At 41.0% G+C, this 19,163-nt stretch overlaps 1 protein-coding gene across 3 annotated transcripts in view; it reads right to left on the minus strand.

Annotated features, from left to right (window-relative positions):
* cdh4 (cadherin 4, type 1, R-cadherin (retinal)) overlaps positions 1–19,163 on the minus strand; it is a 194,093-nt gene that overhangs the window by 111,924 nt on the left and 63,006 nt on the right. For all 3 annotated transcript variants that reach the window (XR_011238831.1, XM_020086318.2, XM_020086319.2), the window contains exon 3: positions 2,956–2,979. Coding sequence is in view for 2 of the 3 variants with exons in the window: in XM_020086318.2 (XP_019941877.1) it covers positions 2,956–2,979 (24 nt within the window). In the remaining variant the exon portion in view is untranslated. The remainder of the gene's footprint in view (positions 1–2,955; positions 2,980–19,163) is intronic.

The raw sequence follows: 19,163 nt of genomic DNA on the forward strand, positions 1-19,163 counted from the left end.
ACCATGGGATGCCCCATCCCACCCTCTTTTTGCTCCGCTTTGCACTGTCTGAAATCTTGTTGTTTCAGAAGGGTTTTCAAAACATCAGCTTCTGTTGTAGCACCAGCTTTGGAGACATTTTGCAGCCCATTAGGTGCTCTGTCAGCCCCAACCACTACTCAGAACCAATGAAAGAGGGGGGTGGGGGGTGCCAACAGAGTGAGGGAGAGACTCTCCTCAAAGCATCTGGTGTAGCAGTAGAGAGTTTATGTAATGGTAAATAGTTCAGCATTCTGGGACAGATGCTTATTTACTTTCTTGGCAAGATTTAGATGACAAGGTACAAAGGATTTAAAATAGAACTAGAATGGCACTCAGTGGAGCTCTATCAGGCCCCTTATGAAACCATATTCAAATCTGCTAGACCTTGATTTTGACTTAAATCTGCACTAAATTTCACACACTCAAAAATCTCCTTAAGGAATTTGCCTATTTATCTTTTTCCAAAATCGTAATGTTCAAAGTCAAAAATGCACCGAAAACAGAGGCCCTGTCTCATCTCACTGTCAAAATGTGCCCGTTCAACCAGGTTTCAAGTGTCCATCACTAACAAGCTGAATAAATCCTGTGTCCACTGGTGTCATTTGACCCTGAATGCAGACAAAAGCCAGATGTTAGCAACTGCTAGTGAGGTTTTTTTGACTTGTGTAAAAGGGACGTAAGTCAACTGGCTGCAGGATAAGCTATACAGTTAGCATGCTAACATATGAGTGTCATCTTATTCTCATTCAGAAAGCAACTAAGTGTATTCCCCTGCATATCAAACTCAACCTGTAATATATTTCAGCATTCAGCGGAAATTTGATTTGTAAAATTAGTTAGTGACATGGAACTGTGGGTAGATAGGCTTGTTAAGTTGACCATAAAAAAGAGATTCATATGGTACAACAGATGCTAAACTGTGCAGTCTCTATAAACCCTGCTGCCTTTAGGCAAATCTGCGAGAGAGCACGAAGTCCTTTGTTAGCGCAAACAAAAAACAGATATCAGTAGCAGATTGGATATTGTAGGCTAACCAGCAGATAAATGCACCATCCAGTTTACAGTTGGCACGGTAGTTTAGCCAAGACAGAGGTTTCCAGTGCAGGTGACGGAGTTAAACAATTTGCACGGCTGGCAGAAACACCATAATCAATCCCGAGATTATAGATAAGGGCACTAAAACCAGCCAAGCACAGCGTTTTCCCTTATCACCATTACACCTTGCCCTCCTGCCTAAGGTACAGCCAATTAAGCTGGGAGAGGATGTGCCAGCAGTCACTTCACACACCCCTGCTGCTGAAGGGGCATAGAGGAGCTTGTTAAGCACAGGAATATGCAGGGATGGAGCGGCGTGTTTTGCACTGCAGGTATATATTGTATGTTTTTGCTTTTCCAAAAACATACATATGTAGGAAAACAGATTGAATGGAGTGAATGATGTTTGCTCTGCTGAGTCTATATTCAGTCTACTGAATGCCCACCTGCTTGCTGTGCATCCTGAATGGACCAAGGACACACAGACCTTACCCTTGCTTGCCTCACTTTCTCATCTCATTGTAATCCATTCATCCCCTCTTCTCTTCTGACTTTCACTGAGGAACATCATTCACATTGTGTTATGACTCAGTTGTAAGGAAATGGAAAGTTGTGGGAGAGGAGAGAGCTCATGCAGGTGTTTAAATGTCCGAGCTGCAGGGCAGTGAAGAAAGGCAGAGCTGAGGTCAACATCAAGGATAACTCTAAAAATGAATATAAATCTTACTGTAACATCCCCTCTTTCTTTAAGCCTAACTGGATTTTTTTTTTTGGGGGGGGGGGGGGAGAGAGAGAGAGAGAGAGCCACACTGTTGCTTGCTTGGCATGAAAAATTGATTTCACAAGCTTCCCTGTGTTGCGTATCTTCATCTCTTCCACCAGCAGATGGAGGTTAACCAGCTACATAAAAAATAAACCTCAAGTGCTTCATCTCAACCACAACTTTACATTTCTCTTCCTTGGAATCACTTTGAGGTTTCAAAAAGCAGACACAAAGGGAGTGGTGTTTTGTCTACGACTTGTGATACCATCACGCCAATTATCTCGACATTTAGCCCCAAACCATCACGCTTCACAGGGCAGAGAGCAACTTCAGCAAGATCACTTCTTGTCTCAGAGCCGTAGTGAAACTCTGATGCTGAAATGTACAGTGGGAACATCTATATGCACATCAAGCAGTGCTAAAGAGGCAGAGTGGCTGACACAGGTGCTTTCATGCTGCTTACGGGGCAAACCAGATGTCTGACCACAGCAAGCACACACACACACACACACGCAAACTAAGGATATACACAAAGTGCTGCAGTGCTGCAGACACTCTCTTTCAGCCTGTTTGATGAAGTGATTAAACTGCTCCTCCAAGAACAGGAAGTCATTAATAATAGCACAACATGGGGGTGAAATTTGAAACAAGACTGAAAAGAGGGGCTGTCACAGTGGGAGAATCCATCTACTGTCTACTTAGACTACATGGAAACAAATTCTACAAAAGCTGGAATGAGACAGAGTGTAATAGATACTGCTTATCGGCTCCTCATTGTACACTATTGGAGTCAAATGGGGGTAAATTGACTAAGTAGGTCAAAATGCGTGCATGGGAAATATGCTAAATTCAAACTCTGATTGGCCACAGGGGTCTGTGGATGCTGCTTTCATAATTGCCTGCACTTGATGTTTTTCTCCATGTCAACATTTGCTATGACATGCAATGTGATCGAGGGGAAAATAGCTTTCTGGTGATGCAAATGTGGAGTTTGTAGCTCGGTGCTCCCCCTCTGAGACTAGAATCGAACAATGGTTCCCTCCAGATCAACACAAATGGCCAATCCGCTGTTTGCTGACAGAGTCCTCGCATGGATGGCTCTAAATCAAGGGAGAGTGTGCGGCAGCGTTACTTACCCCGTTCACTCGAAAGGGTGGTGTCTGTCAGCGAGCAAGAAAGAGAGAGGGAGACAGGGGGCAAGGGGAAAGGAGAGAGGAGACAATGATTAGAACATAATAGGTTTCAGTAAAAGTGGCATAGCAATTCTAAAGTCACCGTTAAACAAGAGAATAAAACAGATCAATTCTTGAGGATTAATGGAAAGTCACAGCCAATAGCCTGACAGCGACATCCAAAGAACGCAGGGCTACTATTGGAGAAAATGTGCTGTCAAAACTACGTAGTAGCTCACATTTGTCTCTGTCTATTATCCAGGCTACACCATTTAACCGCAATACAGTTTGTTTTCTCTCTTATACTTCTTGTCATTGCCTCAAGCAGTGAGATGCATCATTATGTCTAAATGCTTTTTGTGTTGTCTATATTGCTCTTGTGCTCACTCACTGAAACACAAGAGAATTGCGGTGTATTGCATATGCACATTGCACACACTTATGTGTATCACTGTGGGCGGCATTTGTTAAAACCTTGGCACCACAGCTGGGTGACAGTAATGCGAGCAGCAGCGGTGGAGGCTCTTGACGTCTCTCTCTCTCCTGGTTGCCTGCCCTTCTAACGTCCTCCAGTAGAGTTGCTTAGTAAAGCCCACTCCATAGTTTGAGTTTTTAGCCACAAGTCTTTCAAGAATTCTTGGTTGCAAATGCCTTGAAACTGTGTGCGAACATTCATGGTCCCAAATGTATGAATCCTACTGACCTTTCCAACTTTTCTATACTGTATACGTGGATCGACATAAAAAATTCAGTGATGTTACCTTGTAGGCATTAGCTTGTCAGCATTTGTCATTGTGAGGATGCTGATGGTAGCATTCAGCGCTCTAGTTCCTTAGCGCAGCCTCACAGATGCTAGCATGGAAAAAAACTTAATCTTGTTGAAAGGAATAATTCTACCATATGTTGTACAATAATGTTTCATAGATTTGCTGGAGAAGTCAATTTTCTTATAGATGACAAAATGTGTCAATGATGACGCCAAAGTAATGGGAACATGTAACATATGACACAAATGGGACAATGCTCGTATCGTTCAAGTCATCATCACTTGGTGTGAATGAATTGATGATGAAGTTTAGAAGATTGAAATGTCGAAGGCAGAACCATTTACTGATACTTATCATTCTGTCTGAAACCACATCACATGAAGTCTTTTGGAAACCTCACATGAAACATTTCCCCTACAGACAAATATTGTAGAAGACCTGAGTTACTTGTTGACCCTGAGACCTGGAGACACACCCTGTTTGTTACGGCCGTTTACTCCCTCAGCAGGTGCTTAACTTATCATATCCTCAACACTGTGTCTTAAATGGTGCAAATCAATACATCCGTAGGCTGGTTCCAGTCTGGATATTCTCATCAGCACATTTTACAATTGGGAAGAAAGCTTCAGATCATGGATCATGACAGTGTGTGAAAAAGATTGTGATATTTTAGGAGAGATTTCCCACCGCTACAGGCTCTAATGCCAAATACAACATAAAAAATCCAATAGAAGTATATACTCTAAGAAGGAAAAAAAATATTTCACACTTGGAAGCTATCATTAAGAGTTTCTTGCACTAGGCAGCCTGTAAACCTGATGCAACATCAACATGCTGAACGTCAAATATGTTTGAAGGAGCCGCACTAGACAGCATACTCCTTTTCTCATCAGCGGTAATTAGATGTGCTTCTGTCTGTGCTGCACAGTTGAAATCTGGAAATAATGTCCAACTCAAAATGGGCCTCTGCTGCACAAGCCTCCCTCAAACACATGAATTAAAAATATATGCCTTGAGTATTTCCAGGTCAACATTTTAAATTATTAACTATATGTGTTGTCTGGAGACTGGGCTGGATGAATGGTCAGTGTAATATATAAAATACATACTACACTATGTCTAGTGTAGTATTTTAAGAATATGAGACTGTAATCGTCTACTGTTGCATTTACTGTTGGCTGATTTGGATTGTCTGCTAAATTATTAAAATGTGTATATACCATACATTCCCCATTTGAATAAACATCTCCGCCAAAGTTATTAATTTACACAGATTTCTCTTCCAGCATTCCTCATTTTTCAACATGTATACTAATCTGTTTTCTTTGTGGTTGTGGTGCACACTTGCAGGGTTGATGACAGCTTTTGGCCTCTTTGTTTATAGTTTATGCAGTTTGACATCAAAATGCATAAATACCAATGATTTGTGATATTTTCCATGCACGTCTCACCATAAATTCATTCAAGTTCAACTTAAAATCTCTGCAACTTTTTGACTTGTTTACAAAAAGCAAACACATCACTATCTAAATGAGAGTTTTGCTTGTAGACAGCCCGATGGTCTCCATTCCCTCTCTCCATGTATAAAGGCACCCCGCTCTATCCCAACAGAACTTCGCTCCGCACATGTTCAATTATTCATCTCCCTCTGTCAAGAATTCAGCTTTGCTAGCACTTGCCAGTATCCCCCACAAATTGGCAGACGGGCTCATATTTGGCATATGGTGCAGAGCTGTGCTGCTTTTCCTTCTGTCTTCAGTTGGCCTGCTAGCACTCCCGAGGAGCACAGCAACAAACACACACAGATACACAATCAAAAGTGCTTGTACACACACCAATGATTATGCACCATGTCCATCAGTTTTGTAAGTGAGATCCCCCCACTGAGATTCTGGGCTTTTGTCCACAACCTCTTTGCAACAGGTTTTAAGGTTTTCAACAATAGCACTGTACATACTGTAACAGCCAAATTAGCAATAGTCTCCTATTACCAATACTGCAATACGTAAACATTTTTTAATCAACACATGCTCATTTGACATATTTCCTTTTTGAAGCTGGACACAGCTATGCAATTTGTTGACAGCACAACTGTGAGAACACAATATTTTGCAAAGTTTGCCGGTTTTCTTGAATCTACAGATACAACAAAGCTGAATCATCACAGACATGTCACTCATCCACCACGTTCACATCCACACATTCCCAAGCAGAGGTCTGCACAGGCAGATAGACCTGTGTGGGTGTTCAAACAAATGTGTGCGGGCCTCAGTAAATCCACATCTTCAGTGTCCTTTACAAGCATTTTGTCAAGTTTCACAGAAGCAGGTGGACCAAAAAATGCCGAGGCAAAGATATAAACAAAACATGTCCTTCAATTAAAAGTCCAGTTTGTAAGGTGAAAGGGAACTAGTGGCAGACATTTAATGTAGAATAATCCTCATTATGTTTTCACTAATTTGTTTCATCTAAATTGTATGAATTGTAGTTTTCTTTAACCCAGAAAAGACCCTTTATATTTAAATACTTTATATTTACATTGAGGGGACCCTCTACGGAGGTCGCCATGTTTTCTACATTAGGCAAGACTGGACAAACTAAACACCTTTTGAGTTTTTATGACAATTAAAGGCTACCACAGTTTCTTTTTCATGTTTGGAAGGGGAGGGTGAAGTGAGGGATGTTCAGCTGCAACATGCAACTTCAACACGAGATATCACAAAATTCTACACACTGTACCTTTAAGGTAGATTTCTTACAGAAAGGCATAATCCAACAACCCATGAACAGAAAAACACTAGCAACAAGAAAAAACTCACAAGAGAGGGATAATGAAGGAGAAATGACAACAGGGTGGTGAGGCCAAGACGACGGCCTGAACAAGACAAGGGGAAGCACGGAGACTTATATACAGAGGGGAGGCAGGGGACACAGGTGAAACACATGAGAAACAAGTGCAGACAATCACAGGGTGAGAAACAAGACAAAGACAGGAAGTCAAGGTGGAAACACACAAGGAGGGAAAACTACAAAATAAAACAGGAAACACAGAACTCAGGGAGAACACAAACCTAAACACAAGGAGGCAGGAAAAGACCATAAACACAAGAGTCCATAATGAAACCAAAATACTCTTCATATCAGGGTTAAAGTCCAGAGTCATGACACAATTTTCATTAAAGGTTCAGTGTTTAGAAATTAGTGGTGTAGTTGCATGTTGCAGTTGAACACCCCTCACCTCATCCTCCCCTTCCAAACCTGAAAGAGAACCTGTGGTAGCCTTTAATTGTCATAAAAATTCAAAAGGTGTTTAGTTTGTCCAGTCTGGACTATTGTAAAAAACATGTCTGCCTCCATAGAGAGGACCTGCCACTGATGTAAATATAAAGTATTTAAATATAAAGCTCTAATTCTGGGGTAAAGAAAATACTTTGTACAATTTAGTTGAAACACACAAGTGAAAACATCACAAGGATTATTTTATATTCAATTTCTGCCAATAGGTCCATTTCACCTAAATATTACACACTGGACCTTTAACATGTCACAGTAAGAAAAGCACTGGTGTAAACTACATTGATGCCTGAATTCCATTTAGCTGCTGGTGGATTATGGCTCAGAGCCATTGTTAATGACAGTTCAAAATGTCTGCTGTGGAAAAAGACCTGTTGGCAGAAATGAGCATGTATGCAATGTGTGTAAGCTGGTCTGTTACACTGAGACCTGCACTCCTGATCTTGTGGATGGACTTTTTAAACTGTGTTGTTTTTCTCCCCGGCTGAAAACATGCCCTGACTGTGCAATTCTATTTGCAGAAACAAAAACTCTAGCATGCACAACCATAACAAATTAATAATTGTTGTATTTAGATTGAGATTTTCCAACACAAAATCAGGCTATATTAGGTTACCATCAACTTCACACCAGGAGTTCCATTAACACTAACACAAAGAGAAAGATTTACACCCAAAAAGAACAGAGGCTTTGTTGTAGTGTCAGTTTGACTTTAAAACCATCATCAGTAGCAACAGATAACAGGAAAAAAGAGCTAATTAATTGCAGTTACAGTTGATTGATCATTAGATGAACCATTCTCAAGATATGTATTCCACATACAGACAGATGGGCAGATAGAGATTTCTGGAATTAGTAGATAGATTTAAAACATCATTTACTGACACACAATGACTCTCTCCTGGCAGTATTAATACAATACATAAAAAAACCTTACTGTGGATTGTATGTATGTAATATTTATTTTCCACTGTGCATATCAGTGTCATTTTCATGAACCGAAATGTGGCTTTCATCCTCTCTGATAGTAACCTGTGCACACAACAGATTTTATACCATCCACTGATGTAGGAAAACATCATTATCACACAAAGTCCATAGATGCACTGTATGAATGTGTGTGGGAACCGGTGAATGGAAAACTGTCCTACGAAGTACTTTAAGTGGTCATCAACACAGAAAAGTGCGATATAAATACAGACCATTTACAATTACTGCAGTTATTGTATTGAAGATCATTTTCCAAGTTTTCTTTTTCAAGTCTTTTTACAATATAGGCAGGAGTTGTGCAGCGACTAAAACAGGATATTGCGATAGATCAATACCATATAAAGCCTTCAAAAGCTTTTTACTTTATCAATGTTCTTTTTTAAATTAAAAGAAAACTCAGCAGCACTGAAACAGGCATGTGCCCTGTGACAATCCTGTGCCGCTTGTCTCGTCTCTGCTCTCTCCAATGAATAAATTACATCTTCAGACAAATGCCCGGCATTCTTGTGTAGATCGCACCATTCGTTCTCTTTTAATTTCATCCAGCACATTTGACCTGCCTCTTTTATGAAGCTCTCCGCTGCTGTGAAAGAAATAAGTGAAAGCAGGTGATGATGCAGACTCCCACGCAAACTCATCCTATGCTCATCGTCACGGTTACTTATTTCCTTCATCGGCAATATAAAGACAACATTTCCAGCTCCCACAAAGCAACAAATTACATTGTCTGTTTGCTCACTTTTCTCTGCGCTCTGCCATCCTCAGTCTTCTCATTGCTGACAATGGGAAAAGTGTCTGATGCCTCTACATTAAATTGGCTTTAATTCACATGCATATGGATTTTGATTAATATACTGAAGGAATCCTTACGCACTTTTATATACAATAAAATTAACTTTTCTTATCTCCTGTCAAGACTGTATATAACCGGTCAACCCATCACACTCTGTTTATCTCAGATTCTTCAACATGCCATTTTCTTTCTCTTTTCATCACTCCATCGTTTTCTCATTCCTCCTTCCTTCATTTCTACTATTATCTTTTCAGCCTTCTACACTCATCTCTATACCCACAATTGGCCCTCCATTTCCCTCATCCTTTCATTCTACAACCCTCATCCCTTCATCGTCCTCTCATCCCTTTCCACATCCATTCATCACCCTTCTCTCATTCCTACCCACATCCATTCATCCTCCTTCCCTTATTCCTACTATTCATCCTCCATTCTCTACCTCCCTCGATGCTTCTTATTCAGTTTAGTGAATTCTTCTTGCCCATGATAAGCTCGGGTGGAGTGATGCCTGAGATTGAGCCCAACCACACTGAGTCTCCCTGCACCCAGTCACCAGTGCATCCTCCCAGAGCAGCCTATGAAATGTCCACTCATTTCTCCTCAACATCCAATACATCAATTTCTAATTTAACCTTTAAATCACATATCACTGTCTTTATCACGCACACGTCCCGTTCACAGCTGCAGGCCGGAGGAGCCGGGATTCAAAGAGTCTCTTTACCTCCTGAGCCACAGCCGCACCTGCTCAAAGACTTAAAATAGCTATGACTCTTTAAGGTATTGAGCAAACCCATACTGAAAGGCAGGCGAAATCCAAGCAACATGCAAGCAATGTGTGATATCACACATATACACACACAAACTGCCACCTGCCATGTGAGTGAGTGTTGATTGATGTGAGAGCGCATCTGTTTGCATACAGATGCCAAATCTTCCTGTTGCCCTTGTAATGACTAATAACCGGAGAGCATTTTCCGCTAATAAATAATACATTTAACAGTCTAATCAAATTGAACAAATGAGTATGTCTAGAAAACTATTAATCAGAGAGCAAACGTGTATTTACAAATATAACGCTGGCACAAACAATCAATTATTCATAAAGTGAATGCTGGGTAAGTGGGCTTCTTCCCGGGTGAGATGCTGCCATAATTGCAGTGGGACTACAGGAGTGCCGGCTGGTGTGTGTGTGTTTAAAAGTGTGTAAGTGTGACTGCATGTGTGCCAATGTGTATCTGTGTGCCCACACACACACACACACACACAGGAAAACACAGGAAACACAGGAACACACACACACACACACACAGACACACACACACACTTCTCCCAATGCGCCAAACTTCCCCCAAACACGACAAGAACAGGCAGAGTCGGCTCATTACTGCCTAATGAGTTGTCTGATTAGTGCCGAATATAAAAGCCTTATTGTCAAGCGCTGCATGTTTATTTTGATTAATTATTATACTAAAGTGACTGAATAGAAGCACAGTGACATAGGCCTTTCATGGTTTGTGGTAATAAGACCCCTGTGGAGGGAGCAATCCTATATTCAAGCCTCAATACAGCACATAAGCCTTGGTCACTGCCAACAGCGGCTTTATTATATTTTGGATTTTCCTCTATGATACCAACAGACATATCAACCCACTCCTATAGATAATATGGGGATTCATAAATTATGTGGAAAACTTAGTTTGAATATTTATCGAAGACAGTGGCGGAAGATATGTTCAGATCCTTTACAAAGCAGAACTACATGATACAAACCTAAATTCAAATATTTATTTTCAGCTGAACAAATCAATAGTTTTATATCAACTAGGAATCGTGTGACGTTGAAGGAATTGCTTGCAGTGACAAAGCCAGACAGAATTATCAGCTGACTCTGCAGTTCCCCGGCAGTTTTAAGCTTTATGAAGCATTTTAGCATTTTCAGCTCATTGTTTCAGTTTTATGGGCTGTAAATTTACTGTTTTATTTCACTTTGACTGCTCTCACCACCCTCATTTCCAACAAAATACGAGGATAATTTGGATGATGTAGTTACTGGTGTATTGCATTATATTATTCAACTTATCTTTATTGATATAAATGATGTGGAGAAAATAACTGAATCCCCTGTTCAACAGCATCACGACCTGCAGCCTCCAAAATGACCATGCCGTCAAATCGACACACCTCTGAAACTTATATTCATGAAGCAGGGATTTATTGCAGGAATGCATCAGATTAAGTTAGGTGTACTTATTAAACTGTCGACTGAACGTAAATTAAAGTGCAGAGAAAAGTCAGACTTTTTCCAACGCTGCACAAAAGCCAAAACTCACCTTGTAAAAGAGAAGTATTGATTGTGAATGAAGAAAACAAAGTTTAAAAGGTGTGAGCAGTAGAGCATCCGATGCACAAACACCCGTCTGTTCTGCTGTGAGTCATGACCCCCTCTTGGCCGGCGTGTCGACAACACGTCGAGAGTTTCAGCTGGCATCACTGACTCGCAGTGTCTGTGGAGGGCCATTGTTTGTGATTCAAACAGCTTCTTTGGTGACCACGTGTCTTTCACTCCTGTGATATTTGGCGTGCTCCTGTATATCTGAGTGTGTTCTGCTGCAGAATATGGGATGATACCAGGCAGCACACTGGGGGACACATGACTTCCTCTCCTGACTCTCTCTGAAGACTAGAAAGGTTTAGTTACAGTAAAATATTTGACTGCACATTTGTGGGGCTTTTTGTCATAAATATTCACTTTGATCAACATGTTTATAGTTCAAAAGAAATGCCTGATTACTAAGTTTAGTATGGATAACATGCTTTGAAGCAGGTTTTGCTGTTAAGATCTGTAATGACTTACTAATGTTGCATTAATACAGTCGTAGTAAGTCGTAGAGTAAAAAGCTTTTTAGTGTTTCTCCTTTAATGCACTTCTTGAAATATGTAGAAATTTATTGAACAAAGACCAAAGTAGAAGTAAAAAGAAAATAAAGTGTCATTAATGTTTAACAATGAACATTTGAGCATGTGCCTGTGAATAAGACTAATTTTCTCTCCCTTCATTTTCCTCCCTCTCAGCAGCCCTCCTCACCTGTGAGCAGAATAACGTTTTGTATTATCAGAGAACGGACTGTATTACTTGACCTGTTGCTATGTACATACTTTAAATTAGAAGTAATGGTGTACTTCAAGAGACTGCTGATACACACACACCTAACAATGCACTGTTATCACTGAACGCTTCATTCCTTCAGAGATAAGTGTGGCTTATGTTTACTGCATCAAAACTGCAAGGGACTGTTGACGATAAGTTGAACAGAACGTTGTGATTTCACGTGTTACAGACAAACAGCTGGGTGAGATTTCACTCTGCTTCACATATAGCACACTTTCTCACACCTCCTGTTCACAGTATAACCGTCTAAACAGATCTTCTCCATATTGTCTATGAGAGAAAGCTTCCGATGTCAATGCAGTTTCCTCATGAGAAGTGAGCTTCTTAATCTTCTCCATCAGGGAGCCTGTCAGGAGTTGATCCGATAATTTCCCCAGCTGGGTACGAGTTAAGACAAAAAGCTGGGGTGTCTCGGGCAGAGGTTTCAATATTCCTACCGATTATACCTTGTTTACAACAAAATACATAGTCTGTTTGAAAAGGCAGAGGCAACTTCTCTGCTTTTCAAATTGTCTCCAAAAGGTGAGGAAGACCTGACCACTCTATCAATCACAAATCAAGCATTAATGAAATGGATTTCAGTAGATTTCAAAATAATGGTTCAATGGTTTATTGTTAATGGTTAATGGTTAAAGGTGGTGGTGAGCATGGTTAGTGGTGACCATAATAATATGGTAATTTGGTAGATCAAATTTGCGAAGCCCTAATGTCCTGAAGCCACAGTTATGCCACTTAACAGTTAACTTTTAATTTGAAACAATGGAACAGGAAGTGGAGCAGGGGTGGATCCAGGGGGGGACACTGGCCACAGCTAAAATCCGATTGGCACCTGAAGTGCCCCTGTCCTTTGCGTAGTTTTTTAAATAATGATAAATATCAGAATGTATTTTTAGGTACACAAATGGGATGTGGGAGAAATTTCTAAATATATTCAATGACTTGAGAACTGTGCACGGATGTTGGACATATAATTGGCCCCTCTGTGGAAATTGTGGCTCCATAAAGGCCCTAACAGAAAAATCCTATATGCGCCACTGAAATGGAGTCTCATGTTAAAGAGAGAAAGAACGACTTTGGAAATGACCACCGGCAGACTACATGTGCACCAGCCATCAAAGTCACAGTTGCAATTGTCTTGGGCTTCATTGTTCATAACCTCTACAGCCATATCAGTCCTGCTCTACAGTGTGGCTGCATTAATGCATTCTGTATGCTTCTAGACCCTAAATATAAAATGGATCTGGCTTGTGCTGAGCTATTTGTAGTTTCCCTCTGCTAATGTATAAGCACTTTCCCTGGAGGCTAAACACATTTAATGGGGTGACTCAACCTTAATGTTAATGCGCTGTATGTAGTGACCAATTAATTGTTGTAGCCCAGTAGGTGGTTTCTTTTCAGCATATAAACATCTTGGCATTTGTGGGTGCGCGCTGATAAGCACTCATTGTCAACAGCCATACATGTTACTTGAGTCAAAACAAGCAATTTCAGCTCATGTCTAACGATTAAATCCAGATGAATATACACGCACAACACTCACTCGTGGAAACCGCCATGAATCACAGTACATAATGCACACGCTTGTCTCTGAATGCAGCCTCCCAACATGCAGAAGCAGACGTAGAGGCAAAGAAGGGGGAGGTGGCTGTGGGGTCCCTGCTGTGATGAACTGGTGCTGACACAGCCAGATGTTTAGTTAAAATGCAGAGCCCCGATGTGGGATGGAGGGAGGAGCTGACATGCGCTCTGGGGGCTTTAGGCAGCCAAGTGCTCCTCTTAAGTCGTCTTGTATCTCTGTAGGCAGAGTGTGTATGCTTTATCTCATATGATTTGCATTCAGCTGAGTGTGCTCCTTTGTGTGTGTGTGTGTGTAATTACCTGACAATTTACAGTAAATGTAAGAACAACCGTAAGTCTATGCATGTCTGTGTATGTCAAGGGTGATATGCTGAATATACATTATGTCTGAACTGAGGTCTCATGTTGCAGTTTCCTCTCTGTGGACTGTGTCAGAGCTGCAGGGCGACAGACTGCACAAGCTGGCACAAGGTGAAGCAGAGATCTCTCTCTCTCTTACATACACACACACCCAACACACTGCTGACTCAATGCCGCCACACGCATGCACAGCCTGACACTGCTGTTTGGAGTGGAGCAATATCCCCATGGCAGAGCTGCTGCAAATATGATGGAGTTAGATGTGGCATTGAAGAAGCAATCAGCCGCATCTTGTGGATGAGATCACATTACCAACTGACAGCATCAACAGCCGGTCATCATCATCGTCATGATCGCAATCATCATCTTCATCAACACCATCTCCGTCAAAGGCTCTGGTGCTGCAGTGATGGTGCGACTGACAGAATGTAAAGTGTTGGATGATGCTGACGTTAAATATAAACGTGTTTATAGGCAGGCAGTCGGCGGATGATGGTCTTTTGACACACATGCATTCTCACTGTCTTTTTCCCCTCTCTTTTTCTCCACCTCCACGCTCTGCCTTCCTGTCCTCCACTATCAAAACTAATCTCGTTACCCAGTGGCTTGAATTAAATAAATGTCTGTCATTAAGACCAGTGAAGGATGGCGGCGGGCCTGGGGAGATCAAGAGTTGGATAGGTCGGGAGAGGACAGGAGGTGCTTAGTTATACCCTCCACAGAGGATGGGATGAGAGAAGTGGGCTCAGAGGAAGGGGCTTCACAGCTTTCTATTTCCTCACTCCACTTTTGTGACGTACCCATAAACTGTACATAAAGAAGTGACATAGCGACAAAAAGTGCTTGAACCTGTATTCTCTGGAATGACCAGCAGTGGGCGACTCCACTGGTTGCAAAACAGATGAAAAAAATTAACATACTTCAGATTTTGATTTTCATTATAAGTTACATAAGTTCCTACAAAGTTCATGGTCACGATCACTAATTCAATACAGAATGATGTTCTTTTGTAATTATGGTATGGTTACTACTGGTTCCAAAATAAAAAGAGCTCACAAATCAATGTGATTCCACTAAGACGCACCATGCGCATCTGAGGAAGAGAAGAAAAAACAGCAGCTGAACATCTCTGATGAGAGAAAACGATAGATCACACCTTGGCTTAAGCCAGGGAGCCTCTTTCCTTTAGCAATGTGTCAGCTCATCACCCTCTACACCCTCTCACCACCTCTCCCTGCAAAGCCATTTAACCGTTAAGCCAACAAAAAGTACACCATTGCTCACTAAGCAACCAACACACCTCAGCTCTGTCATATACCCACTGGATTCTATTGACAGGCAGCAGCTAACGGGTACTGTGAAGTATTTCCCATCCACCTGGGACTCATCCTCGCAGTCAAATCTGTCCAGCTTGTGACTATTAGGAGGCGACTAAAGGCTGCCATCAATCCCTTTGGTGTCTATTTGATGATCCCCACATGGAAATACTTCATCTTAGCTAACCTGCTGCATTATTTTAACAATCTCCCTTGGGTCCGTTATGGGGTCTATTATATGTCTGCTGGAGGAGCTGTGCAGTTCATGATGAGATGCATGTCGGCACATAGTCGCTCCTTCCTCAGACTCCCTGTACTGGAGTCTGGAGCTGTTAGCTGTGGCTACCAAGTAAAAAACTGCTTTTTACCACAACATGAAGCACTGCATTGAACAGCAAGAACAGGTGAGTTTGTGAGTTCAGCTGTGCTGAAACCCACTTTATGACTGTCGAGTGTGTTTGATCTTGATCCAAGAGAACACAGCACACAAACTGCTTACTGCAAAGAGATATGTCTTTAAGTGGACGTGGCGTTTCAGTGGCCGAATGGAGAGGTTCAAAGTCTTTAAACTGGAATTCAGCTTCCGTTTTTCACGTCATACAGCTTTGATTTAGATGCTCTTTTTAGCAAACCAAGGCCACAAAACCCTCCAACTGACCCTGGGTGCTGATTTGCTCCCTGGAGACGTCAAAAGAGCTTGACAGACTGGGAGTATTGCAACAACTGGTCCATTCAAACGTCCTCTGAAAGAACCTATGAGAGCGTTTGACAAGTGGAGGCACAAATCATCCATCCTCAAGCCTTTTTTCTGGAGAAAAACTGGCCAGGCTTTGAAGTGCACCATCTCATCAACCACACTGTTTCATGCTGACCCCTCTAAGCTTCTAAAATGTCAATGGTTTATAAATGTCATGGTTCTATAAATAAACCATTAATATCTGTGATGTATTGATGGAACCAAAAGACTGTTTCCTGCTTATTCAAGTGGGTCTGAATTTCAGAATTTTTATAGCTAAACAACAGACATGGATTACAAAGCATCTATTATATTTTTATTATAAACTTTGTCCCCAACCCCTAAATATTTAAAAATTAAAATAATTCTCCATGACTGGGTGATACTCATTCATGTTGCAGTTTACTGCTCTTAAAAAGTCTAGACCAACACATGTAACCAACAGAATTACAGCTTCAGCGTGGTGTTTTTCACCTATGAGTTTGAAGTGGCTCTGCAAAGGTTTCTGTGTTTTGCTCCACTGTCTTTAGTTGTAGTTCAAGGGAAATGGCAGCAAGCAAACCTAGGAGAGTGGGTCACCTAAGAGCATGAGCTAAGTTTTGTGCACTGAGACAGTGAGAAGGTCAAACGGTGCATTTTGATATGTGAAAGCACTAAGTGCACTAAGTGGACAGAGGACACACTTGAAACCCCTCCTGTGAGGGGCTAAGGTAGCACTTAGGGGCATTTGCTTTTTAGCACTTTTGGCGCGTGTGTGCGTGTGCGTGTGTGCGTGCGTGCATGTGTGAGAGAACTTAACTGTTCATCAATGCTTTTTAATCTAAATTTATTTGGCACATCCAAATGATAAAGAAAGATTATAACTGTAGGACAAAGATCATGCTAGTTTAGCATGGGACTGAAACACATGCTACTTCACCAGTTTCTACATGGCTCAAATATTGTTTTTTGTTTGAATAACAATAACTGGGACATATTTACTATGAAAATCCCTGTATACCTTCTCAAACCTGTCAGCCACAAGACACCTGTAAAACTGTAAATCCTGCTCTTTGTTCTTTCTTTGTGTGCATCCTGCTGCGTGTTGTGTGTCTGCTGCAGCATAAGAATGAGAAATCCACACTTTTACACATACTTTGGCTCAAAGGTGCACACACACACACACAGACACACACACACACACACACCCATTCCTTACTATAATTGTTAAAGAGCAGACGGACAACTGGACTTCACGACTGCATCAAAGGTAAGGAGTTGCCCTTGATTTGCTGTATCTCTGGTTTACTATGCCAGCATATCACTCAATTATTTATACTTTTGTGCTCACAGTTGCTGTAAAATGAAGTTAACATCTGAAAGGTGGAGAATCTAACCGAGCTAATGAAGGGTAGCATGTCGTTGTTGATGGACTATTTGAGCCTTTATATATCTTTACGTGCTTCTGCCTTGCACCAGAATCCATGCAGTGACCAATTGGGTGACAAGAAAAAAATGACATAAACTTCTCAAATACAGTAAAACATAACATAAGATTAAATAACATAGCATAACACAATATGACGTGACATAACGTAACACAACATGACGTAATGTAACACAACATGATATAACATTATATAACATAACACAAAATTACAGAACATAACACAAGGTGACACAATATCACACAACAAAACATATCATAACACAACAGAATATAACACAACTCGACACGGCATGACATAAACACTTCCAACTTGGCAAAACACTTGAAGGAAAAGCACCCAGACCTGCACAAGGAGTTCAGAGAACGACAGGTAATAACTTATATACCCATTAAAAAAAGCCACAGTCAGTGCTAAAAGCAAGCAACGCCAGCCCCCTTCACTCTCCACAAAAGTAGCTCTGGAAAAAATTTAAGCCTGTCTTTGTGCTATTTTATTTTATTTACTGATGCATAATGTTATAGTTCTAAGATTTTCTATTAAAATAAAGTCACTAATGACATTTTTTGTGTTCTCTTTTTATTCGGAAAAGTGCTGAAAAGTACTGAAAAGTATCGAAATACATTTAGGTACCGTGACAACACTACATTAAATACCCTTGGCGATAATTTCCTAAACAAAGACTGTATTTAAAAAGGAAAACAAAATGAATTAGACAAAAACAATCAACCTTTATCCGGTTAAGTGACATCATGCTTGTATCTTTTATGATAATCGTTGCCTATTAGACGGATGACCAGACCTGCAAATCCTGTTTTGGCTCTTTCTGCCCGTGCACTAATAATCATATTAGGGAAGTGACAATTTGTAACAGTCTGGATTTCAAGGACAACGCAATCTCAAATGCTTAGTTCCAGCCTCCATGTGGAGCCCTACAGATCAAAAATAACCACAAATAACATCATGTGTTATTTAATCTCTCATTTCTTCATCTTTTTGATATCAAACGCTCCTTTTCTTCCATGTTCAATTCTTCCGTTCTGGCTTTGCTCTCTATCGGCTCAGTCCCGCTTCATGTGTGCAGTACTTGCTTTTTCATGAGATGAGAACTGACTTGAACAACAAACACACAAATACTATGCCATTGTGCCCTCTACTAAAGACACCTTGGAAGCAGATATTTGCGTTTGCATGTTGTGCTGTCATCTGTCTTTCTGTGTAACCTTGGTGAGAACAGCTATTCAATACAACCACCCTTTGTGGAGCAGACGCGACTGTGCTGTATTATGAGTGGCAGGAAAGCAGTAAAATTCCATCTTCTCCGCACTTGAGTCATGTATAGCACCAATAAACTACAGTGTGATCTGTTGCAATACAACTGCAGAAACTGACTAAATATATTTGCCATGAGAGGAAATACTGTATTCATGCAGCTGTGAGGTTGTGACGCTAGACATGGATACAGATATAAAACTCCTACTTTTTATTTGATACACATATTTATTTGATGCACACCAGGCAGCAGTGGTGCACTATTATTCTGGCCCTAAGAGGACTTGTTGGAAGAATCCAACTTTTGCTTGCTCTTGTGTGTTCAGGAGGGACAACAAAGATAGAACGCGCCCCTGTGAATAAGAACAGAGTTTGCCTGTTCCCATGCCTATTTACTTCTGCTGTTCTACATTTCAAACAAAAGTGAGCAGACTACAGTGTAGAGGCGCTGCTGAATACTGTGGGGCTTT

This window comes from Paralichthys olivaceus, chromosome 2, assembly GCF_024713975.1.
Source record: "Paralichthys olivaceus isolate ysfri-2021 chromosome 2, ASM2471397v2, whole genome shotgun sequence".
NCBI classification, from domain to species: Eukaryota; Metazoa; Chordata; class Actinopteri; order Pleuronectiformes; family Paralichthyidae; genus Paralichthys; species Paralichthys olivaceus.